This window comes from Drosophila suzukii, chromosome 3, assembly GCF_043229965.1.
Source record: "Drosophila suzukii chromosome 3, CBGP_Dsuzu_IsoJpt1.0, whole genome shotgun sequence".
In the NCBI taxonomy this organism is placed as follows: domain Eukaryota; kingdom Metazoa; phylum Arthropoda; class Insecta; order Diptera; family Drosophilidae; genus Drosophila; species Drosophila suzukii.
Window position 1 is genome coordinate 23,654,618 of NC_092082.1, and position 22,261 is coordinate 23,676,878.

Here is a 22,261-nt window from a genome sequence, read left to right on the forward strand (position 1 = left end):
GAGTGGATCTACCCATTTTCGCCTGTCTCTTTGAACGCTGTGATCTCGGAAACTATAAGAACTAGAAAATTAAGTATTCCTTTTAAAATTCCTTAGCTTTCGATTTATTGCAAAATAATTATGCGAATGTGCTACGACCACTTAAGGCCCACAGAAATGTGGAAAGTGAAATTATAATAAAAAAATATTGTCTCCAATACCCATCTAAATATCCACAAAGTATTCAAATTGGTTTGAGCAAATAATGCTCCTTTGTGGTCTATACTTCTATTCTTCCTTGTATATTGTATGCAAGTCGTCCGACTTTATATGATTTATAGCTGCAATAGCAAAGATCTGAAAGAGTGTACATACTTCGGCTTCCCGAAGTAATCTGCCCTTCACATTTAAGACAATTATCTAACATATTTCTTCCCTTTTTTAAGAAAATGAGTACCCCAATGGAAGATCGACTCCAACGTTTGGAGGAAGAAGTCCGCGGGTTGCAGACTTCTGTAGAGGAAGTCAAGACAGGCAACGCCCTGATTTTGGCCATTTTGCAAAAAATGGTTCCAATAATCAGGGAGGACTTCCCAATCCAAACGTTGGAGCAATTGAAAGAAGTGGACGACAAACTATACGGGCAAGTGGACACATATGTGTGATCTCGGAAACTATAAGAACTAGAAAATTAAGTATTCCTTTTAAAATTCCTTAGCTTTCGATTTATTGCAAAATAATTATCCGAATGTGCTACGACAACTTAAGGCCCACAAAAATGTGGAAAGTGAAATTATAATATAAAAAATATTTTCCAATACCCATCTAAATATCCACAAAGTATTCAAATTGGTTTGAGCAAATAATGCTCCTTTGTGGTCTATACTTCTATTCTTCCTTGTATATTGTCTGCAAGTCGGCCGACTTTATATGCTTTATAGCTGCTATAGCAACGATCTGAAAGAGTGTACATACTTCGGCTGCCCGAAGTAAGCTGCCCTTCACATTTAAGACAATTATCTAACATATTTCTTCCCTTTTTTAAGAAAATGAGTTCCCAGATAGAAGATCGACTCCAACGTTTGGAAGATGGAGTCCGCGGGTTGCGGACTTCTTTAGAGGAAGTCAGGACAGGCAACGCCCTGATTTTGGCCATTTTGCAAAACATGGTTCCAATAATCAGGGAGGACTTCCCAATCCAAACGTTGGAGCGATTGAAAGAAGTGGACGACAAACTATACGGGCAAGTGGACACATATGTAAGTTTCTAATATCAAAGTGTTAACGGACAGACTGTAATAACAGACTGTAAAATTCGGAAATATTAAAAAATGATATCAAAAATATATTGAAAACAAGGAAGATCGCTATAGTTGAGCACCTCGACTATCAGATACCGGTTACTCAGCTAAAGGGACCAAAGGGAAATAGAGATATGGAAGCAGCAAAACGAGATTGAAATGCGCCACCTACCCGCGATCTCAATATATGGTTATGTGGGCTTTAGACTGATTTAAGCGTTATGGGCGTTAGAGTGGCGTGGCAAACTTTTTTGGGTCAATCGACAGGTATTGACGAAAGTAATACATTTCAGTAAACATTTTTTTCTTGCATAAAAATTGTGGGCGCCACAGGCTTTGGCGGTTTGTGAACGTTAGAGTGGGCGTGGCCAACTTTTTTTTTGGATCAATCGATACATATTGACGAGACTCATCTATTTCAGTTAAAATTTTTTATCTAGTATGAAAATTGTGGGCGCCACAGGCTTGGACTGTTTGTGGAAGTGGCATATTCGCGTAACAAACTTTCGAGGCGTACAAAGCTACGGAATCTAAATCTAAAATCCCAATAATTTATCTTTGATAGATTCCGAGATATCCGCGTTCACAATTGCGATTTTTTGAAGTTTGTGGGCGGTTTGTTGGCGTTAGAGTAAGCGTGGCACCCTACTGAATCAAACTTGCGCTGCGCAAGAAGCTCAAGAATCTGCATGCCAAATCCCAATAGCCTAGCTCTTTTTCTTTCCGAGATCTTAGCGTTCATACGGACAAACGGACATGGCTAGATCGACTCGGCTAGTAATCCTGATCAAGAATATATATTCTTTATGGGGTCGGAAGCGCTTCCTTCTGCCTGTTTCATACTTTCCGACGAATCTAGTATAGTATAAAATTATTCCCATATTTTTACCCTTGCAGAGGTTATAATGATTTCAGTAGAACGTTTACAACGCAATGTAGGAGACGATTCCGACCCCATAAAATAATAAACTTATGGAATATCGTTTTTTAATATTTCCGAATTTCGAAATAGGTTTTTTTTTCCTGTTTTCTAATAATTTTTATATTTTTTTTTTTGACACCGCTCTTTAAGTAGATGATAAATAATAACATAGTGTCAAATTTAAACAAATTAATCAGCGCAGAAGTCATAATGGCCCTAAATTACGGGGGCACAAAAAAAAGGGGATTGTCTCGTTTAAAAATTTTAATTTGATACTACAAGGTACGTCACACTGTAATTTTCAACAATTAGTTAACATTTTTTTTTATTAAAAAACTTTAAGACTTTTTCCGTGCGCATGCTAATTTAAGAAAATTGTAATCCGCTTTAAATTGAACACGCACTTCTAAGCACTTTTATAAACAAGAAAGGAAGTAAACTTCGGCAAGCCGAAGTTTGTATACCCTTGAAGCTATAATTATTAAATATAATTCGAAATTCTTAAAAATACAAATAATGATATTGCCATAGTATAAGGTAATATGTCAAAAAACACCGAAGCTGTAATTTGCTTCATATTATTTTCCCACCAATTTTCCGATCGTTCCTATGGTAGCTATATGATATAGTCGTCCGATTTCATTAAAATTAAATTCGAAATTATGAGTTAATTAAAAAATGTTATTTCCAAACGTAGGAGGTTATGTGTCAAAAAACCCCAAAGATATAGTTATACCCGTTACTCGTAGAGATCTCGGCGTTCATTCGGACGGACAGACAGACGGACATGGCTAGATCGACTCGTCTAGTGATGCTGATCAAGAATATACATACTTTATGGGGTCGTAAACGTCTTCTTCACTGCGTTTCAAACTTCTGACTGAGTTATGCTTGGTACTATTTTTATGAATAATCTTATCAGAGGCGATATTGATTCTGTAGATTTGGTAAGCCGCCTAAGTTTCAATGTTCCTGTTAGACTAATGCGAAACTACCATCCTATCAACTTGCCACGATGTTCATCAAATTTTAGTCAGCATGAGCCCTTTCGCGTTCTTTCTAATAATTATAACAACCTATATCATTTAATTTGTTCCTCAAATTCTATCTCATTACTAAAAACTAAAATCTTAGCTCATTTGCTTTAATCTTGTTGATCTATGTTTTGTCCTGTCTTTACTTGACATATGTACTTTCCTCGCGAACCGTACTTGCCCGAAATAAAAATGGGCCCGCGCGTAACAAGCACGTGCTTGGTGTCGTTTGGGCCACTTGTTTGTACTGCTCTTAGTGCATCAACGTTCAACAATATATAATACCCTCTGCAAGGGTATAAAAACATAGCTTGGTAAAAAGGCTAGGACTAACAATTTGTATACATAAACAGTAGCAAATATTATAAATTATATATTATTTTATAAATACTATTGACCAAATCAAAAATTTTAATTGTGCTTTACAGAATCCCTTAAAAGAGATGGGTACGGAGTGGCAGATTATGTGAAAGACATCCGGTTGCCCTTTATGCGGCAAAAAAAAACAGAGTGTATAAAAGAAACAGAGCCCGCACAAGGGCCAACCGGGAACCAGGAGCTTCACCAGATGGAAATTAATATTTCCTTTTATTATTTTATTATCTGTTTATTATTTATTTATTATTTATTTATTATTTTTTTTTATTATTTATTTATTAGATTTTATTATTTATTTATTATTTTTTTAATATTTATTTATTTATTTTAAAACTTAAGCTTTTATAATGTTAAATGTTAAGTGTTAAATATTAAATGTTATAAATGTTACTGTTTTCCGAGCACTGGCTTTTATATCTGTAAATGCAGTTTTTTATATTTGTTATTACATTGCTAGCTTTAATTTACTTATAAACTCGTTAATTCTTTTAATATATTCTACGGATCGGCGGTCGAGGATTTGAGAACGGGGCTGTGTGCCGGACCGGTGGACTCTTATACTGGCCAGTCCAGGGCAATTGTCTAAAATGTGGTTATAATGATTTCAGTAGAACGTTTACAACGCAATGTAGGAGACGATTCCGACCCCATAAAATAATAAGCCTTTGGAATATCATTTTTTAATATTTCCGAATTTCGAAATAGGTTTTTTTCCTGTTTTCTAATCATTTTTATATTTTTTTTCAGACACCGCTCTTTAAATCGATAATAAATAATAACATTGTATCCAATTTAAACAAACTTATAAGCCCAGAGGTAATAATGGCCATGAACTACGGGGGCAACAAAAATAAAAACGGGCTTGTTTCTTTTATAAATTTTAATTTGATACTACAGAATCCCTTAAAAGAGATGGGTACGGAGCGACAGAATACGTTAAAGACATCCGGTTGGCCCTTGTGCGGCAAAAAAAGCAGAGTATATAAAAGGAACAGAGCACGCACAAGGGCCAACCGGGAACCAGGAGCCGCACCAGCAAACGATGGAAATTAAAAAATTATTTATTTATTTCAAAAATTAAGCTTTTACATTGTTAAATGTTAAGTGTTATTTCATTTCCGAGCACTGACTGTATGTATCTATCTGTACATGCGTTTTTTATGGGTTTAGTTTGTTATTACATTGCTAGCTTTAATTTACTTATAAACTCGTAAATTCTTGTAATATATTCTACGGATCGGCAGTCGAGGATTTGAGAACGGGGCTGTGTGCCGGACCGGTGGGCTCTTATACTGGCCAGTCCAGGGCAATTGTCTAAAAAGTGGTCAGTGCTTGGGATTCCTCCACAGGGACTGCAAATCGGATTGTTGTTGCCCAACTTGGCGAAAAATTTCGGCTTGTAAAGTAAACAAGAAAGTCGAAAGTTCTTTCCACGTTATTCGGAAAGGTGTGAGTTCGAGCCCACGAGGATCCACCTTTTTTTTTATTTGCTAACTTTTAAGATAATTATTATTATTCTAATCTATATGTAAAAATGTAAATTGTATATAACAAACGTAGCTTAAGGCCACAGTAGCTATAGCTACAATGAAAAGCATAGGCTATAGGTAATTTCTCAATTGCCTTTTAGCCTGAGAATAAATAAATAAATAAAATAAATTATTATTCTAATAATATTATATTTGTATTATTATTTTTATTACATTTTTATTTTTCAGTGCTCGCTAAGGGAGCGCTACGAATGGGGCAGGGGCCTCAGCGTCCCGGTCCTCATCAGCGACCTGAGTCGGACGGACGAGACGCGGCCTCCTGGGAGCGGTCTAGGGAACAGGAGGTGCTCGCCAACACAGATAATTTTCTAAATGTACTACAATTCTGTCCTCAATGGACGAAATAAACTATTTCCGCATCTTGGACAGCAAAGCCCGTTTACGTGCTTTAAATTAAATAATTAATTTAAATATTATCAAAATTAATTTTAAAAATCTGTAAGGAGTGGCACCCATATTACAGGCAGACAAAAAATTCGAGTTCTTTAGAGCGGTCCCACAACAGACCCGCTCGCGTTGGAAAATCAAAGTGATGGTTTTGTCGACGAAACCCGAAATCGACAAGGGTCTATCGATTTTCATGAACTTTATCGATCGACTATATCGATGTGCGGCCAACGTTGCCACCCTTCTTGGAGCTGCTACTGAGCCTGCCACTTCTTAGAGGTGGGTATTCCATTTGATATATTTTCTGATAGCAGTAACATTTTGTGTTATTAAAGAGCTTCAAATAACAGAGCTAAATTTATCGGTTTTCTAAGAAACTTATTTGTTATCAGTTCCCAAAAATCCTCAATTTAAATCTTTTCAAAAACGAAAATCATTTTCAAACTAAAACTTTATCCTGTTTACAGACATTATTTACGAAATCAAAGTTCACCCATAGAGTAGAAAACCATATACAGGCACCATTAGCTGAAATTGATGTATTTTGTAATCAAGCGTTAAAATGGTTTTGTTTGTTTTCCAAATTTCCTGATTGTTTTGTACTTGTGGATAAGATCGAGCGTTATCTTTAACTTTTAAAATTAAAATTCGAATTAGGCCTTTTGAAGTAAAAGTCACAAATAGATCTAAGTTACGGTCACTGTCTCACGGAGCTCCCTTTTATAAAGTTCTCAAGTTGGCAACCTAAATTATTGACTGATTAAAATTTGAAAAGTCAAATGACACAAAACTTGTAAATGTAAAATCGAATTCATACGAATAGGCACTATAAGCGATGTGTTCCATAGCACAACGTTGACTTTTTGACGGACAGGCGGGCGGACGCACAGACGGACATGGCTAGATAGACTCGTCTAGTGATGGTGGTAAAGAATATACGTATATACTTTATGGGGTCGGAAACTGCGTTGCAAAATTCTGACTTAAATCATTATACCCTCTGCAAGAGTATAAAAATATACATGCTTTCTTTCAAAACAGTGAATATCAAATTCAGACTCACACATGTAAAAAATAAAACACTTGGGGTTAATATACAACAAATATAAAATGGCATTTTTACAACTTTTTGAAGTGCACTTCACGAAATCTGCATGTTTTTAAATTTCTATAGGATACAGATAAATGTATTTTAATTAATAAAATAAAATAAAAAAGTTTCAAAAATCTATTATTTTTAATTGTTTTTATCAGACTTTTACTTAACTTTTTATTTAAGTATTTAAAACACCTTGCATACTGTTCTTTGACTGTATAAATTTTAACGCAACAATTTTGGGAGGTAGATGCGCATTCAAATGTCTTCTTCTTTAGAAAAATAATGTCTTGGTGCAACAGGCGCCAGGTCTTGCCAAGAAGGACATAAGCTAGAGGTTGATTATTTCCTTAAAAAAGCATACCAATATTTCTTTTTCAGATAAGATCAATTAGTGAGTTTTGAGCCCTTTTTTTTTATTATAATGGCGCAGTTGCAGTCTAAATGCAAATGTAAAAGGAATTAGTTAATTTGTTCAATTACTTAGGAATTTTAAAAATTTGGATTACAGAGAAAATGCAGAAATTTATTTGCATTTAATGGAATGTATTTGTAGAGAAATTAAATCGGTATCAATATGTTGTGTCTTGCTATTTTAACTTTATAGCTACATCTAGCTAGCTTTTCATAAGCTGCCAGCACCGACAGCATGTGCGTCGCATGCCAGTGCTGTCAAAGACGAATCGATATCGATAACAGTCATCGAAACACATGAGCAGGCCCGGCGTTTTCCTATCCGAATTTTGTGCCTAGCAACTTATTTGAGCTCCATAAACAACTAGTGAGTCGCTCAGAAAATTGGAAAACAGTAGAACTTGTAACAAGTAATATTTTGCTAAAGCACAAAATGGCCGAGACCGAGAAAATCGAGGTACGCGACGTGACTCGCATCGAGCGCATTGGCGCCCATTCGCACATTCGCGGATTGGGACTGGACGATGTTCTGGAGGCTCGCTTGGTTTCCCAGGGAATGGTGGGCCAGAAGGACGCCCGTCGTGCCGCAGGAGTGGTGGTGCAGATGGTGCGCGAGGGCAAGATCGCCGGTCGATGCATCCTGCTGGCCGGAGAGCCCAGCACCGGCAAAACGGCCATCGCCGTGGGAATGGCCCAGGCTCTGGGCACCGAAACCCCATTCACCAGTATGTCCGGATCGGAGATCTACTCCCTCGAGATGAGCAAGACCGAGGCTCTGTCACAGGCGCTGCGCAAAAGTATTGGCGTTCGCATCAAGGAGGAGACCGAGATTATCGAGGGTGAGGTGGTGGAGATCCAAATCGAGCGCCCTGCCACCGGAACTGGACAAAAGGTGGGCAAGGTAACCCTGAAGACCACCGAGATGGAGACCAACTACGATCTGGGCAACAAGATCATCGAGTGCTTCATGAAGGAGAAGATCCAGGCCGGCGACGTGATCACCATCGATAAGGCCTCCGGCAAGGTCAACAAATTGGGCCGCAGCTTTACTAGAGCCAGGGACTACGACGCCACCGGTGCTCAGACCAGATTCGTCCAGTGCCCCGAGGGAGAGCTCCAGAAACGCAAGGAGGTGGTGCACACTGTGACCCTGCACGAGATCGATGTGATCAACAGTCGCACCCACGGATTCCTGGCTCTGTTTTCCGGCGATACCGGTGAAATCAAGCAGGAGGTGCGTGACCAAATCAACAACAAGGTGCTCGAGTGGCGCGAGGAGGGCAAGGCCGAGATTAACCCGGGAGTACTCTTCATAGACGAGGTGCACATGCTGGACATTGAGTGCTTCTCCTTTTTGAATCGCGCCTTGGAATCGGACATGGCCCCGGTCGTGGTTATGGCGACCAATCGCGGCATTACTCGCATCAGGGGCACCAACTACCGAAGCCCCCATGGCATCCCCATTGATCTACTTGATCGCATGATCATCATTCGCACAGTTTCTTATTTGGAGAAGGAGGTCAAGGAGATCCTGAAGATCCGTTGCGAGGAGGAGGACTGCATCATGCACCCGGATGCCCTCACCATACTCACGCGCATTGCCACGGATACGAGCCTGCGCTATGCCATTCAACTTATTACCACAGCTAATTTGGTTTGTCGTCGTCGCAAGGCTACCGAAGTCAATACCGAGGATGTGAAGAAGGTGTACTCGCTGTTCCTGGACGAGAATCGTTCGAGCAAGATCCTGAAGGAGTATCAGGACGACTACATGTTCAGCGAGATCACAGAGGAGCTGGAAAAAGAACCTGCTTCTGGAGGCGGAGCAAAGCGTCGTGTGGAGGGCGGCGGAGGCGATGCCCAGCCCATGGAGCATTAGAGCCCAGATCACCCCGAGCAACCTCCCAGTACATTCTCATGACTATTTTATGATCAATAAATAAGTTTCCTTGTATCTACGATTATTCAAATGCCTTCGATTGCATTGTTTATCACGATTGTAATTTAAAAAAATTAACATACAAATTCGTAAAATATTAAAATTAAAATTTATGGATTCAGCAAAGCTTAGCAGCCAGAGACAGAATAGAACTATAAGAATGTTTTGCAGGACTAAAAAATATTAACCAGTTTAAAAATATGTCCTTGTAGCACAAATTAAATTTGATATTGGGCTTAAGTGTCTGCTTATCCATTATTTTAACGAAATATGTGCAAGTTGGATATGGCTTTCTATAGGAAATATAACAATTTATTTAAAATATCACAAGGTATAAATATTCTTGATCAGGATTACTAACCGAGTCGATCTAGCCATGTCCGTCTTTTCGTATAATCGCAGAGATTTCGGAAACTATAAGGGCTAGAATAATGGGGCTTGGCATGCACGGCCACAAACGACCGTAACACTAAAACCCTTCTACTGTGTTCTTACTATCAATACTCATCTACATGCCAAAAAATATTGGAATCGGACCTGTCATTAAAAAGTTTTAGCCAAATATTGCGTTTTCTTTTACATTCAATTAAGTACATGACGATCCCTGAATATTAAAACAATTCTTGCATACGAGTATAAACTAGAAAAGTTCGAAGTGCACGCATTAAGCAAGATGTCGTAATACGATAGCCACTTCCCCCATTTAAATTCCATGCCCAGTAAATGCTTGCTTTGTATATAAAAATAATTTCATTGCATTTATTTCGCATTTCCATTCATCAAATTTGCACTTAGCGTGAGCATATCAAAATATATCTTTGAATCATCTTTGCATTAGTAAAAAACTGTCTTTGTGGCTTAAGTCTCCTCGGATGCTCCCCTTTCAAATACAAGAAATCTTTTACAGAAGTGGTTTGATTTTCAAAGACCCTGGTCTCCTTAAAGTCTTATGTGTGATCTGTCTAGTTTCTAGTTAAACTAAACGGGGTTTAACACTTATACAATTTACAATTCCATAATATATATAAGACTGACAATGTGATTTTCGCCCAGATAAGACAGTATCTTATCGCCAAAAAACACACTGCATACTTGGGGATGACTCCTCCTTGACTAGGCAGACGATATATATATATAAAATTGCATTCCAATAGCTAGTTAACAAATCTCTAGTTACAGTGGCATATTATTTGGTAAAACTTCTTATTTGGTTAGTAAAAACAACTCGATTCTTTGATTAATACCAATTCCAAACAATTGTCAAGGCAAACTAAAATTTTGAGAACTTTTTGCCGGTGATTTCCTCCAATATTTTCCCTACTCAGACTTTTTGTCTTCTGGCTTCTTTTCCTCTGTGAGCTTTTCCGTACTTTTGTCCTCACCAGCTTCTTTTCGAGAACTGATCCGGAAAAGGTGATTATAAGTGTGGTAGAAGACAGCCCAGACGATCAGAACCGTGAATCCGTAGTAGTTAACCGCTCCGTAAACCACGATCCAACGCTCGTATTTCAGAAACACAAATGCGGTGAGACACCAACCCATGTAAACTACGTTGTACGATTTCATAGTGATGAAGTACAGAAGTTTGTAAATGTCCGAGTTGTTGAGGATGTGGCCCCACTTGGGCAACACCACTTTGGTGTAGAAGTGGGTTATCTGAAAGTACAGAAAGAATAATTATTTTCGGATTCTTATTAATATAAGCTTTGCTTAACATTTATATTCCACCAATTATAACCCATTTGCGAAAAATTAACCACTTCATAAAAGCTTTAGAGGCACTTGGGCTCGGAATTGCCTAATAAGGTAATAAAAAATTATTTAAATTACCTTTCGGTAAGGTGAGCCAGGTCTCAAATACACCCGAAAGCTTTTTGTTTTCGAAAGTATAAATATCACATACATATGTAACAATATTTTTAACCAATTTCGATTACATTTACAATTATGCTTTAACCCTGCAGAACACAATTAGCTTCATATATTAAACTACTCTGACCACTCACTTGCTTTTCGGTGCTCACGACCATGTATTCCATGAGGAAGGTAACGTAGTATCCGCTGTGGTATCCGTGCCAGATGGCCAAGAAACCCAAAGCAGCGCCATAGCTGATCGTCCGATTGTTGAGGAACTTCAGCCGCTTGTAGATGTACTGTCCCACCCACTGATTCGTGTTCACATTGAAGCTTTGCACGTAGTGTTCCATCGTGTTCCCCGTCTCCAGGAGCTTTAGCTTCACATTGCTGCAGCCCGACCAATCGGGTTGTCCGTTCTTGTCCTCTCCTTTGTACGTTAAGCCAATGCAGATGAGTGCTCCCTCTGTGAGCATCCAGCATGATATGTACTTGTACAGGCTGAATTTGGCCCAGAAGCCCAGGAAATAGATCCTCTTGATAAAGGGAACTTCCGCAAACTCCGGGGTCAGGAAGTACGAATCGGGGAGATATCTCAGACCCACTTGACACACGATCAGGTAGAAGGCGCCGGCTGCAAACCGGCGCACGCCAGCCTCCAAGCTCCCCTCGTGCTGACGGAATTGGCCGTTGACGAAGGCCTGATAGCGGCTGAAGGGAAACTGTGGTCCCACCAAAAATCCACTGGGGAAATAGGCAAAGGCCAAGAGTTCCAGCAGCGACGGGGGTTCCTTAAGAGCTGTTTCCTTCTGCTCCTTAGACAACTGCGATTCCTCTTTCAGTCCGTCGGTGATGTCAAAGCCGTAGCCAATCATTCGGAGTACCAAAATGCAGTGGGGCATCGTCCACAGAATATCGTATTCATTGCTGGAGGTGTAGAAATAGCCAAGCAGCAGATAAGTCATGTGGAATACAAAGTTTATGGCCAGGAATATTTGTGCTTTCTTGCGCAGGAGGAGTACCAGGAAATAGGTGGTCAGAATGGCCACCAGGGAGTGATATGTGTCGCGGCCGTAGTTAAAGTAACACAACCCAGCGCCGCATCCGGCAAAGAACATGTGATGCACGGTCCTATCGGCAATGACGGCTATAAACTTTTGATAGAACGCTGCCAAGGGATAGCCTGGAAGGAGACATAAAGTGTATGGTTACTAATAGTTTGAGTATTTAATATTTTTATGAAATTATTTTAATTTATAGTTTATCATTTAGTTGTATGTTGAGCAGATTTATTTTAACATTTTTTGGTGTTTGTTGATTGGTTAAAATATTATTTCTTTTTGGAATATTAAAATATTTTTAAGCTTCAACCGTATTGAGATTTTTTAAGCTTCAAAAAATTTTAAGATCATCTAAATGAAAATAAGTTACCAAAAGTTAACCAAACCCACATTATATGTATTAAGACCTGTGCATACATATAACCTAGATACATATCTTTTTCGGTATATTTTAACTCAATCTTTCGATGTGAAGGACCAAAAAAAATCCTTAAAATCAAATAGATATATTAGCTTACCAGCCACGATGGTTAGGAGCAATCGGAGGGCCTCCACGGGGACCCCAACCCCCCAGGCGATTCCATCCATCAGGCCATTGTGGGGCACGACCTCCGTGTATTCCGTCATGCTAAATCTGGGAAAAGAGTTGCAGGGCTTATCAGTAACTTTGTTCGCGTGGTGCGCTGGTTCATTGGGTTTGAGTCCTTATCACGCGCAATTGTTGTTATTGTTGTTGTAATAGTGGCTTATTACGCAAACTGATTGTCTTTTGATCATCGAGGGGGGTGGGGGAGGCAGGGGGAGATTAAGCAATGAGCAAACACAACAACAACAAACGAGTGCACTTGGTCAGGGTCAATGAAAATGCGAATTCAGAGGTCGAATCATCTCGGCGATCCGATGGATTTGATGATGACGCACTTGCCACCGGACTGATTTAAATATTTGATATCTATTGATTTCACGGTCAGGTCATAAAAGCGAATTGGAGCAACAAACGAACGCGGCAAGCTGAATTGTTGGCCAAAATTACCTAAATAATTACTAACACTGGAGCAGTATGGCCGTAGGCGGGTGCACTGAAAATGCCCAAACACCTAATCCTAACAGTAATAGTCACGAGGATTAACCCACTGTTGCAAGCCAAGAAAAAAAGGGATGTTTACTAATGATAATTTACAAATGTGTTTTTTAAGTGTAAATATTACCAATATTAGGCTCAGATAATAAAAACGGAAGTTTTAACAAAATCTGATCATTTACAGAAAATTTTTATTACAAAAGTTATTGTGATAAGTGAAGTTTAAAAAGTATACGACAACTTATTAAAAAAGAAAAATAATCAAGTGTGCACAAGCTAACTGAAAATGTATTAAATATCCTTACCGTGGACATTTGCGATATAAGAAAAGTAACGGCAAGTAATGGGTTAAACGAATATCGTAAAACCGAGTTAAATTACTACGGCATTTGGCCGATCCTCCGCTTTGGTCACACTGCTCGGCGACCAACCAAATTGCATTAGATTTTAAAAAGTTTCATTAACTTAATTGGAGCATTAGTCAGCCGCTTCTGGGAATTCTGACGAAGGCAGGTCAAGGGTCAATGCGCAGTCAGCCACAGAGGTTGACTCAAGAAACAAAAGCCACAACAGCTGTTCTGCCGCTGGGTGAGATTCCATGTTTACGTTTACGTGTCACTTGAATGGGACTCTGAGATTCCGGGCTTTGGAACTGATTTTTGTTACATATTCCCAATCCACAGCAATCCGGATGCCAAACTGGCACACACGGGGAGCAGTATGCGCCGCAACAACTACCCATATCAGCCCCTGAACCAGCAGCCATCGGGATCCCATCCTGCGGCGAGTCACGATTCCCTGGAGGCGGAGAACGAACAGGCGGCGGAGGAGCTGAAACAGAAGATCGGGGCCCTGAAGTCCCTCACCATCGACATAGGCAATGAGGTGCGCTACCAGGACAAGCTGCTGCGCGGGATCGACGACGACATGGATCGCACAAGCGGGTTCCTGGGCAACACGATGACGCGAGTGATGCGACTGGCCAAGCAGGGCGGTGGAGCCCGCCAGATGTGCTACATGTTTCTCTTCGTCCTCTTCGTTTTCTTCATCCTCTGGCTGACCCTCAAGTTCAAGTAGTTGTTGCTAATTTTTGTAAAATATATACCAACTGATTTGTATTGTTTAGGGTAGATAGTTGAACTTTTTCTGGAATGTCCACATTTTGATTAGTTGTTTTTTGATTAAGCCCAAGATTGTAAAGCAGCTCCAAAGGACAGAAGGAAACTAAATATGAAAAAGAATTATTCTGAATTTGAGTCAAACCCGTGACCACTTTCTGTATAAGTTTGCAGAGTCAGGTTCTCAAAGTTACTGCTAAATCTTAAAAAACAACTGATTTAATTAAGAATTCCCTAACGTGAGGTAGAGCTTTGAGCTAAATGATTTAAGAGCAGGGTTAAGTTTTTAAAATATTAAATTTGTAGTCTTTAAAAAAACTAACCATATCAATCACTTTTAGGTGATAAGCCTTAAAATATAGCTTCGCTATCATTAGAGGGCAAAAGTCATTCTGGGTGAATATGATAAAAAGCTTTCCCGAACCAAGTTCCATAGAAAATTTGTTTTGCTTTTTTCTAAAATATTTACTTACATTTTTTACTGTTAGCGAGAGTGATTATTTGCTCAAAGTACAAAAGACACACGCATACAAATTAAGGTCGATTGGGTGGGTTACATTATAGACTTACAGCTAATGATGATTATGATTATCGGACTTGTTAGTTTTCCTTTCCACTAAATTTGATCGAGTTTAAACTGATTTGAATTTGGAAGCGATTTCTTCACAACTTTGGGGGGCTATTGCTCTTGGATAACACAACTCTAAGGTAAACTTAAAGCGAAAAGTATTACAAATTGTCGTTGAATGTGAAAACCGGCACGTGCCTCTATGCAGCATTTGGGACTGGCAAAGCGGCTATGCGTGGAAGGTCTTCATCTTCTTATTGCGTCTGCTGAAGTCTGGCTGGTCGAGGTCATCTTCGGCCTCCTCGCTCTCCAGTTCCTCGTCGCTGAGAAATTCGGCGAGGGAGTCACCATTCGGACTCTCCAGGGCTCGAACTGGGTGATAAACAAAATCTTCAATAAGTTCAAAAGGACATTATATGGGACCTACTCTGCTGATCTAGTATAAAGTTTTGTTTTCTGATCTCCTCAATGTCCTTCTGGTTATCACTGATCTTCCGCCTCATTGTCTGTATGCATTCGGTGGTCTTTTTCAGGATTTGAGCTCGACTCGCCTGCAAAATAAAGAATTTTTATTAACGTAGAAAAATGTATATGAGCTCAATATTTATGGATTTGCTTATGTGAAGAAGGTACTTTCGACCATTAAAATAATATGTTCTATATTATAGTGACAGTATAAGAATAGACTTTAGGGCGTGCTTTCAATGTCATCTAAAAGTGTGTTACTTCCTAACATTAAATGGGCGCCATACTATCACCACTGCACACAGTTACCTTCTCGCCCTTGAGCGTGGGGACTGCCTCCCGCAGATTCGTAAAGCTCTCCTTGATGTGGTCCCGCCGCCTCCGCTCCAAGGCATTGTGATGCGCCCGCTTCTCGGCCTTCAAACAAACAGAAGAAATGTAAACAAGGGGAAATCCCTTCGTCAGTACAGCTGAGGTGGAACTAATAGAAATTATTGGTGGATTTGATAAAAACTATAGATACATATATTTTTAACAATTGAAAAACATCACATTCTTTGCATGGAAACTCTGTTCAATATTTTAAAACGTGTATTAAGAATAAATTAAATATAATTTGGGCAACACAAATACTTCTTACGATTAACCATTGAATAATATTAAATGCTTAAATTAAATTGTTATACTTTTCTTTACTTAAAAAAAATAAACAATGTAAAGAAAGTACTTTATTATTTTTGGTTGACCCAATAAAGACTTGAAAATGCTCCTATTATTGTGACCTCAGCTGTATGTAATGACGATTTCGTAACAACAACAACATGTGCGTTCTGTTTATCAACAAATGGCAATGTGCGCAGTCGCTTCTTATTTATTTTGGACCGAGACAATCAAACCTGGGTGAAATTCGCAGTGCTCGTGTGGCGGGAGGAACCCAGACCAGTATCCGAATCCGCGTCGTCCTATAAAATCGTAATTTTGGTATTATAATTAGTATAAAGCCCACGTATTGGTTTTTGGGGGGATCTGCTTACGTCACTCTCGATGTCTATGTCTCGGTCGTCGTCACTCATACTCATGATGATGCACGTGTTTTTCCGGTTTCGCGCAAATAGTTAGTTTTTTAAAGAAGATACCGAAAGGACTGCTAATGTTTGTTTTTATTCCACTTTAAATTTTTTTATTTTGTTGTTGTCTGCTCACGTTATTTTACAATCGACTCAATCGAATACAATTAAGACACTGAGAATATCGAGTGGGACTACCATCGATAATTCCCAGAGCGATAGTCGAATATGTAACAGTACTAGAAGCCCGCCATTGTTTTATTTTAAAATTTGTTTCTTTTCCGGTAGAAGTCTCCGTTTAGATTTTTCTTCAAGACATGAAACGCTTTTCACTTGAATAACAAAATAGATATGATTTGTACAGGTTTTTTGTTACTATAGTGAAAGGATACGCCTTCAATTGTTTTGAGTTATATCAATTAAATTTTATCTCAATATTTTAGTCGAGGAACACTGTGAAAGATTAAAAGTTTTATTATTTCAGCTCAGCAGAAGACAACAAATATTTTGTGGTAGCATTTCTATGAAAAATGTGTATTACAAAGCAACCAAAACAGAAAATACATATTAAGAAAAATACTAGGCATTAAATCCAACATAGTATATTATGACAAACCAGCTAATTGAAAATCGTGGAAATGTGGAAAATGTTGCCTAAAAATAAGAATGGTTTATTACTTGCATTTGAACTGTTTTGGAAATAGACCCTTTGCTTATCCAAATAAAGCGGGATTTGAATACCCCAAATGTTCCTACAGATTTCAAACGGTCTCAGTAAAAACTAGTGTGACCGCAGGACATAACGTGCGAAATGCCAGTAGCCCGAATCAGCACGACTTGCAAAGAAGTTCCCCCAATACTTCAGATTTTTTGACAATTAATTCTAGACTATTTGATGGCTTTTCCCACCACAAGTGCCCAGCAAGCAGAGACGAACCGCAAGATACTCGAGGAGATCCAGACGAAGAAGCAGTTGCTCGCGGGCGGGATCATAAACCTGGGGCTGAGCACCACGAGTCAGGTGAGCATATGGGATGCGGAACGTGGTTATTCCATTATTATTACTTTTTATTATTATTTTCCCCAGATGCCCACCACCCAGCTACTGGGCCAGCCAACTACAACGACTCCCGACTTCCAGGCGGGCGTGGGCATTGCCTCCAATGCCACATCGACCACCCGCTCTGCATTTAATCCAACGAGCTCTACGACTCTGGGCTTCTTTGTACCTCAGGATTCGTATTTTGGAAACAGCTTTATACCCGTGCTGCCTCGTCTGGAGCCGCTGCCGTCGCCCGCGACCACGCCCACCACTCCGAACGCCCCTGCCGGCCTTAATATCAGCAAGTAGTCCAAGCCACCATGGCCCGGATGAAGCTGCGGAAGCTGGAGGAGTACCTCCAAGGCGTTGATGGCTTCGAGCAGCCCAAGATCTTGCTGGAACAATACCCCACGCCCCCGCACATAGCCGCCTGCATGGCCCATCACATGCAGGCGCAGCACGAGGACATCGAGGGAAGACTGGTGGGAGATCTGGGCTGTGGCTGCGGAATGCTCAGCATTGCATCCACCCTCCTGGGCGCCCAGCTCACGGTGGGCTTTGAACTGGACGGCGATGCAGTGGACACGTTTAGGAGCAATGTTGTGGAGATGGAGCTGCCCAATGTCGACTGTGTGCGGGCGGACGTCCTGCAGCTGGCGGGCAGCAAGTGGGAGAAGTCCTTCGACACGGTTGTGATGAACCCTCCGTTCGGGACAAAACACAATGCTGGCATGGACATGCGATTCCTGGAGGTGGCGCTGCGGTTGGCCAACAGCTCAGTTTACTCCCTGCACAAGACGTCAACACGGTGAGACTCTTCACTATTTTCCCTTGCATTCTATTTATATTTGGATAATATTTGAGAAATTATGGAGTGACCTGACCTTTTCCAATTATTTTGATTTATTCGATAGCCGCACATTTGCCCAACATATCCAATTAATCTTAAAATGAACTGTCAAGACTTTTATATTGTTTGATTTAGTTGTAAAAACGCGGATTCTTTTATTTAATATTGATAAATCCTCTTGAGGTTTCAACCGAAGATAGATTTGGGTTCATCTTGGTTATGGTAGTACAATCTATGTTAACTAAGAACTAATTAAGTTATCTTAACCGATTTAAAATTTGACGATTTCTTTATAATATTACGCTTCCTCGATACCGCTTCCTTTTTATATTTAAAAATGCAGTACTTTTAAGCCAAATGTGAAATGCAAAAATTCCTATAATTTCATTTCAAAAATAGAATTATATGTTTTCTTTTACTCCCTGATATATGTATGTTCATTGTACAATATATCTTTTTATTTTACGAGTAACGGGTACAAACAGATGCGTGATCTTTTGTTCTTGGCAAACAACAGAAACAATTGCTGCCGCTTTTTGATAAGTGGTGTTTCTTACCGATGCTTGTACTTCTGTTATTTTGATCGATTTAAAAGCAGTAACTATAAAACGCGGCAGCAACGTCAGTAAAGGTAAAGACAGCAACTTGAACACAGAAGCAAGATGGTTCTTTCTCGTTGCCTGCTGATCCTGGCTGCACTACTGCTAACTTCCTTATCCGTCCAAGCGCAGATCCTGCCCCGTGGTCATTGCCGCCCCACCTTAATCAGAGTGCAAGTGGGTGGGTCTGTCTGCATGCGCATCTGCTACCACCGGGACTACCGCGGACCGCCGGTCCTCTGCCGTCGCGTCGCCAAAGAGGGAGTGGTGCCCGTCTGCGGCAACGGTTGTTGCCTCAGCGGTCCCAACTGCATGCAGCAGTTCTACACCTAAAGTCGGCTGTAAACGATGCAAGAAAAGCATTGAAAGAAAAGCATTTGAGGAACAAGCACTTCACAATCTTTAAGTAAATGAGATAAGATAAAATTAAGTTGCACTGCTACTAAACATTGCACGCAACAGTCAGGATATTATGATTGCCCGTCGGATTATATGTAAAATCATTTTTCTATCATCCAAATTCTAGCGATATTTAAATAAACATATAAATTTTTCTTCCAATCATAATTATTTCTGTAGCTTCTATTATAGTTTTGTTACAAAAATGTCTGTTCAATAAAGGATCGCTAGTAATCAGATGTTGAGAAAATTATTTCTAAGAATTAAAAAGTATTTATATTATGGATGAACATTGATCCGCCGTTTTTGACGATCTGCTTCTACACAAACTAGTTTGCTAGCTGACTAGGATGTCATATAACTATAAAAAAAATGTCCAAAAAATGTATCAAATTTATTTTTTTACTGCTTAATTAACGAGTATCCATGACTGTTAACGAATACATTTGGTCATTCAGCAAACGCAGTTTTCAAAATTAAATTGATAATTAAATTTTTTCGGTAATATTTTAACCTTACCTCTCCTCCTAATTTATTGCAGGTCCTACATACAGAAAAAGGAGCAGGAATGGGGTGCGCGCGGTTCTGTGGTCGCTGAACTACGCTACAACATCGACGCAAGCTACAAGTTCCACAAACACAAGTCCAAAGATATCGAGGTGGACTTCTGGCGCTTCGACATCAGCAAAGAATAGAAATAATTAACTCGGTTGCATTTAATTTCGGACATCATTTATGTATTTTAAATTTTAGCAAATAGGAAGACATTAAATTGATCATATCTGTTTCTACTCCACATTGAAGACGACGCCCTGGGCGCAAGCCAGTTCGCCGGAGTGATTGACTGTGATGGTGGCCCGCTTGCAATACTGCTTCCAGGCATCCGATCCGGATTCGCGACCACCTCCAGTGGCCTTTTCTCCTCCGAAAGCACCTCCAATCTCGGCACCATTGGTGGTGGTGTTGATGTTGACGATGCCACAATCGGAACCTTTGGCTCCAATCCACTTAAAGGCCTGGCCAATGTTCTCGGTGAAAATGGCGGACGATAAGCCCTGCTCCACCTCGTTATTCCATTCGATGGCCTGGTCCACGTTCTTGGCTTTGAGGATGTACACGATTGGGGCAAAGGTTTCCCGATGGACAACGTTGGCATCGTGGGGCAATCCGGTGATTACCGTGGGTTCCACGTAAAAACCTTCCCGCTCGATTACCTTGCCGCCGAAGGCTACGGTTCCACCCAAGGACTTGGCCTCCTCGATGGCCGTTTTGTAGTTCTCCACGTTTTGTTGCGTGTGGACGGGACCCACCAGAGTTTGAGCGTCAAGCTGGTGTCCAATCTTGGGTATTAGCTGCTTATACTTACCAACCAGCGCCTTAACAAACTGATCATGCAGCTTTTCGTGAACAATAATTCTCCTGGTTGTGGTGCACCTCTGACCACTAGTGCCAATGCAACCGAAGAGAGCAGCGTCCAGTGCCATTTTCACGTTTGCAGATTCATCGATGATCAAGGCATTGTTACCACCCAATTCGAGGATGACCTTACCGAATCTGCGCTGGACTTCTACGCCCACATCGCGACCAGTTTGACAGCTGCCGGTGAAGGACACGAGGTTCACTCTTTTGTCAGCCACCAGGGTCTGACCCACATCGGTGCCTCCCTGGCAAAGGGTCACTACTGGCGGAAGGTTGTTCCTGCGCAGCACATCAGCCACGATTTTGGTGGTGGCCACCGAGACCAAGGGCGTGCTGGGTGCGCCTTTCCACAGCACACTGTTGCCAGTGGTCAAAGCAATCGCAGCATTCCAGCCGAAAACAGCATTGGGAAAGTTGTAGGCCGAAATAACGCCCACCACTCCCAGAGGACGCCAGGCCTCCAGAATCGAGTGATCGGCCCGCTCTGAGTTGATCAGCTGACCGGAATAGATCCTGGAGAGACCAACTGCATAGTCGCAGATATCAATGAACTCCTGCACTTCTCCCTGGCCTTCGCTGTAGATTTTGCCCACTTCGAGGGACACAAGTTTTCCCAGCGGTTCCTTGTACTTCCTCAGTTCATCACCGATCTGGCGTACTATTTCACCTCGAACTGGAGCTGGAACCTGTCGCCACTGCTTGTAGGCCTCCACTGCCAGCCCGATGGTCTGCTCGAGTTCCTTGACATTTCCTTGACGCACTGTGGCTATAGGTCGGCCAGTTCCGGGGTCGTAGCTGGTGATGGACGAACCATTACCCTGCCATTGACCGGAATAAACTCCTGAATTGTCGCGTTCTAGGCCCAATTCCTTCAGGAAACTGTATTCCGGCTGGTCGATCAGGAACGAGGAGGTCGATGAGTAGCTGGCGGACTGGGTGACCAGTCGGCGGGGCAATGCCAGCCTCGAAAGATTTCTTAGATGTGCCAACATACTGGATAAAATTATAAAAATATTGAAAGCTATTATTTAATTTTAGATATTATTTATTAAAGATTACTATCAGTTGTTTTCACCCATGAACACTTTAACTTTTATACGTTTTCACTTAACTGGTAGAAATGGAGTTGAAATCAAAAAAATGGTGTGTCGTTTATTATTATTAATTACAAACAGTTTTTAAAATAGAATACAATCATTCACAAATCGCTTGTATATATATATGCTATATATTGCTATATTTGACCAACGAACTTAAACATTGTGGTTTTAAGATAAAAGGCTTATTTTTCTGGCTGAGAGCGAGAGGAGATTTATGGATTACTGATTACGACCTGATACCATTCTTATCGAGCGATAGCAGCTCCGCCTGATTTCTGGTTGCTGGCTGGAAATTTTTGTCTAGATCCCCAGCAGAGCGGACCCACTGATAGCATCTCTAGCAAGGCGGTACTCACTTGGTAGGTGTCCGGATTAAAACAGCGACTGCCCGGGTCGCCAGTCAATTATCAACTGAGGGCAGATTTGAATGCTGAACCAGCGGGACGGATCCGCTTTTGTGGGCAGCTTATCGCAGGCAAAAATGGAATTAATGCAAAGAGAGAGGGTGGGGAGCTAGGTTGCCGCCTTATCAATAAAATGAAAATAATTGAGAGGTTGAGTGCAACGTGCACACAAAAATAAAGCATACTTTCAGATGGAAAGCAAAACTCAAAAATAAATTATATTTAACGGATATG

The 22,261-nt window shown here is 40.5% G+C and overlaps 8 protein-coding genes across 10 annotated transcripts; 5 read left to right on the forward strand and 3 right to left on the reverse strand.

Annotated features, from left to right (window-relative positions):
- The first annotated feature begins 7,292 nt into the window (after positions 1–7,292).
- Positions 7,293–9,025, forward strand: rept (RuvB-like helicase 2 rept). Its single transcript, XM_036816547.3, has 2 exons — positions 7,293–7,428; positions 7,489–9,025. Exon 2 carries the CDS (start codon positions 7,495–7,497, stop codon positions 8,938–8,940), a length of 1,446 nt encoding a protein of 481 aa, XP_036672442.1. The 5' UTR covers positions 7,293–7,428; positions 7,489–7,494; the 3' UTR covers positions 8,941–9,025.
- Positions 9,026–9,731: 706 nt separating this feature from the next.
- On the reverse strand, positions 9,732–12,859 carry nes (lysophosphatidylcholine acyltransferase 3 protein nessy). Of its 2 annotated transcripts, none has more exons than XM_036816546.3 (4): positions 12,841–12,859; positions 12,434–12,549; positions 11,007–12,037; positions 9,732–10,656 (listed from the first exon to the last, which is right to left on the reverse strand). In XM_036816546.3, exons 2-4 carry the CDS (start codon positions 12,540–12,542, stop codon positions 10,318–10,320), a joined length of 1,479 nt encoding a protein of 492 aa, XP_036672441.3. In that variant the 5' UTR covers positions 12,543–12,549; positions 12,841–12,859; the 3' UTR covers positions 9,732–10,317. The 2 variants fall into 2 exon arrangements, with proteins under 2 accessions (XP_036672441.3, XP_036672440.3); XM_036816545.3 differs by having other exon boundaries at positions 12,837–12,855.
- A 525-nt stretch (positions 12,860–13,384) lies between these two features.
- On the reverse strand, positions 13,385–16,393 carry Max (MYC associated factor X). The gene is made up of 5 exons (XM_036816549.3): positions 16,182–16,393; positions 16,044–16,109; positions 15,457–15,564; positions 15,110–15,233; positions 13,385–15,054 (listed from the first exon to the last, which is right to left on the reverse strand). Exons 1-5 carry the CDS (start codon positions 16,224–16,226, stop codon positions 14,912–14,914), a joined length of 486 nt encoding a protein of 161 aa, XP_036672444.1. The 5' UTR covers positions 16,227–16,393; the 3' UTR covers positions 13,385–14,911.
- On the forward strand, positions 13,717–14,126 carry Bet1 (blocked early in transport 1). The gene has a single exon (XM_017082951.4). The coding sequence runs from the start codon at positions 13,717–13,719 to the stop codon at positions 14,071–14,073; it is 357 nt and encodes a 118-aa protein (XP_016938440.1). The 3' UTR covers positions 14,074–14,126.
- Positions 16,394–17,018: 625 nt separating the features above from the next.
- Positions 17,019–17,565, forward strand: LOC108020454 (SOSS complex subunit C homolog). Its single transcript, XM_017088776.4, has 2 exons — positions 17,019–17,235; positions 17,302–17,565. The coding sequence occupies exons 1-2, from the start codon at positions 17,110–17,112 to the stop codon at positions 17,563–17,565; spliced, it is 390 nt and encodes a 129-aa protein (XP_016944265.2). The 5' UTR covers positions 17,019–17,109.
- An 11-nt stretch (positions 17,566–17,576) lies between these two features.
- On the forward strand, positions 17,577–19,900 carry Mettl5 (Methyltransferase like 5). 2 transcript variants are annotated; one of them, XM_017088775.4, is made up of 2 exons: positions 17,577–18,064; positions 19,646–19,900. In XM_017088775.4, exons 1-2 carry the CDS (start codon positions 17,577–17,579, stop codon positions 19,797–19,799), a joined length of 642 nt encoding a protein of 213 aa, XP_016944264.3. In that variant the 3' UTR covers positions 19,800–19,900. The 2 variants fall into 2 exon arrangements, with proteins under 2 accessions (XP_016944264.3, XP_065720241.2); XM_065864169.2 differs by lacking the exon at positions 19,646–19,900 and adding an exon at positions 18,121–18,532.
- Positions 18,688–19,089, forward strand: LOC108020455 (uncharacterized). The gene has a single exon (XM_017088778.4). The coding sequence runs from the start codon at positions 18,769–18,771 to the stop codon at positions 19,036–19,038; it is 270 nt and encodes an 89-aa protein (XP_016944267.4). The 5' UTR covers positions 18,688–18,768; the 3' UTR covers positions 19,039–19,089.
- Aldh7A1 (aldehyde dehydrogenase 7 family member A1) lies at positions 19,820–22,138 on the reverse strand. The gene is made up of 2 exons (XM_036815720.3): positions 21,980–22,138; positions 19,820–21,516 (listed from the first exon to the last, which is right to left on the reverse strand). Exon 2 carries the CDS (start codon positions 21,513–21,515, stop codon positions 19,893–19,895), a length of 1,623 nt encoding a protein of 540 aa, XP_036671615.3. The 5' UTR covers position 21,516; positions 21,980–22,138; the 3' UTR covers positions 19,820–19,892.
- Positions 22,139–22,261: the final 123 nt, after the last annotated feature.

What these genes read in the sequence shown, in the direction of transcription:
- Mettl5 (XM_017088775.4), top strand. Translation starts at nt 17,577, where the DNA reads ATGGCCCGGATGAAGCTGCGGAAGCTGGAGGAGTACCTCCAAGGCGTT. An exon ending in CTGCACAAGACGTCAACACG is followed by an intron (nt 18,065 to 19,645) that starts GTGAGACTCTTC and finishes AATTTATTGCAG; the next exon opens with GTCCTACATACAGAAAAAGG.
- Max (XM_036816549.3), bottom strand. Translation starts at nt 16,226, where the DNA reads ATGAGTATGAGTGACGACGACCGAGACATAGACATCGAGAGTGAC. An exon ending in ACATAGACATCGAGAGTGAC is followed by an intron (nt 16,110 to 16,181) that starts GTAAGCAGATCC and finishes ACGATTTTATAG; the next exon opens with GACGACGCGGATTCGGATAC. An exon ending in CCACGCTCAAGGGCGAGAAG is followed by an intron (nt 15,234 to 15,456) that starts GTAACTGTGTGC and finishes TTTATTTTGCAG; the next exon opens with GCGAGTCGAGCTCAAATCCT.
- LOC108020455 (XM_017088778.4), top strand. Translation starts at nt 18,769, where the DNA reads ATGGTTCTTTCTCGTTGCCTGCTGATCCTGGCTGCACTACTGCTAACT.
- Aldh7A1 (XM_036815720.3), bottom strand. Translation starts at nt 21,515, where the DNA reads ATGTTGGCACATCTAAGAAATCTTTCGAGGCTGGCATTGCCCCGCCGA.
- Bet1 (XM_017082951.4), top strand. Translation starts at nt 13,717, where the DNA reads ATGCGCCGCAACAACTACCCATATCAGCCCCTGAACCAGCAGCCATCG.
- rept (XM_036816547.3), top strand. Translation starts at nt 7,495, where the DNA reads ATGGCCGAGACCGAGAAAATCGAGGTACGCGACGTGACTCGCATCGAG.
- LOC108020454 (XM_017088776.4), top strand. Translation starts at nt 17,110, where the DNA reads ATGGCTTTTCCCACCACAAGTGCCCAGCAAGCAGAGACGAACCGCAAG. An exon ending in GGCTGAGCACCACGAGTCAG is followed by an intron (nt 17,236 to 17,301) that starts GTGAGCATATGG and finishes TATTTTCCCCAG; the next exon opens with ATGCCCACCACCCAGCTACT.
- nes (XM_036816546.3), bottom strand. Translation starts at nt 12,542, where the DNA reads ATGACGGAATACACGGAGGTCGTGCCCCACAATGGCCTGATGGATGGA. An exon ending in GCTCCTAACCATCGTGGCTG is followed by an intron (nt 12,038 to 12,433) that starts GTAAGCTAATAT and finishes GTCTCCTTCCAG; the next exon opens with GCTATCCCTTGGCAGCGTTC. An exon ending in TCGTGAGCACCGAAAAGCAA is followed by an intron (nt 10,657 to 11,006) that starts GTGAGTGGTCAG and finishes CTGTACTTTCAG; the next exon opens with ATAACCCACTTCTACACCAA.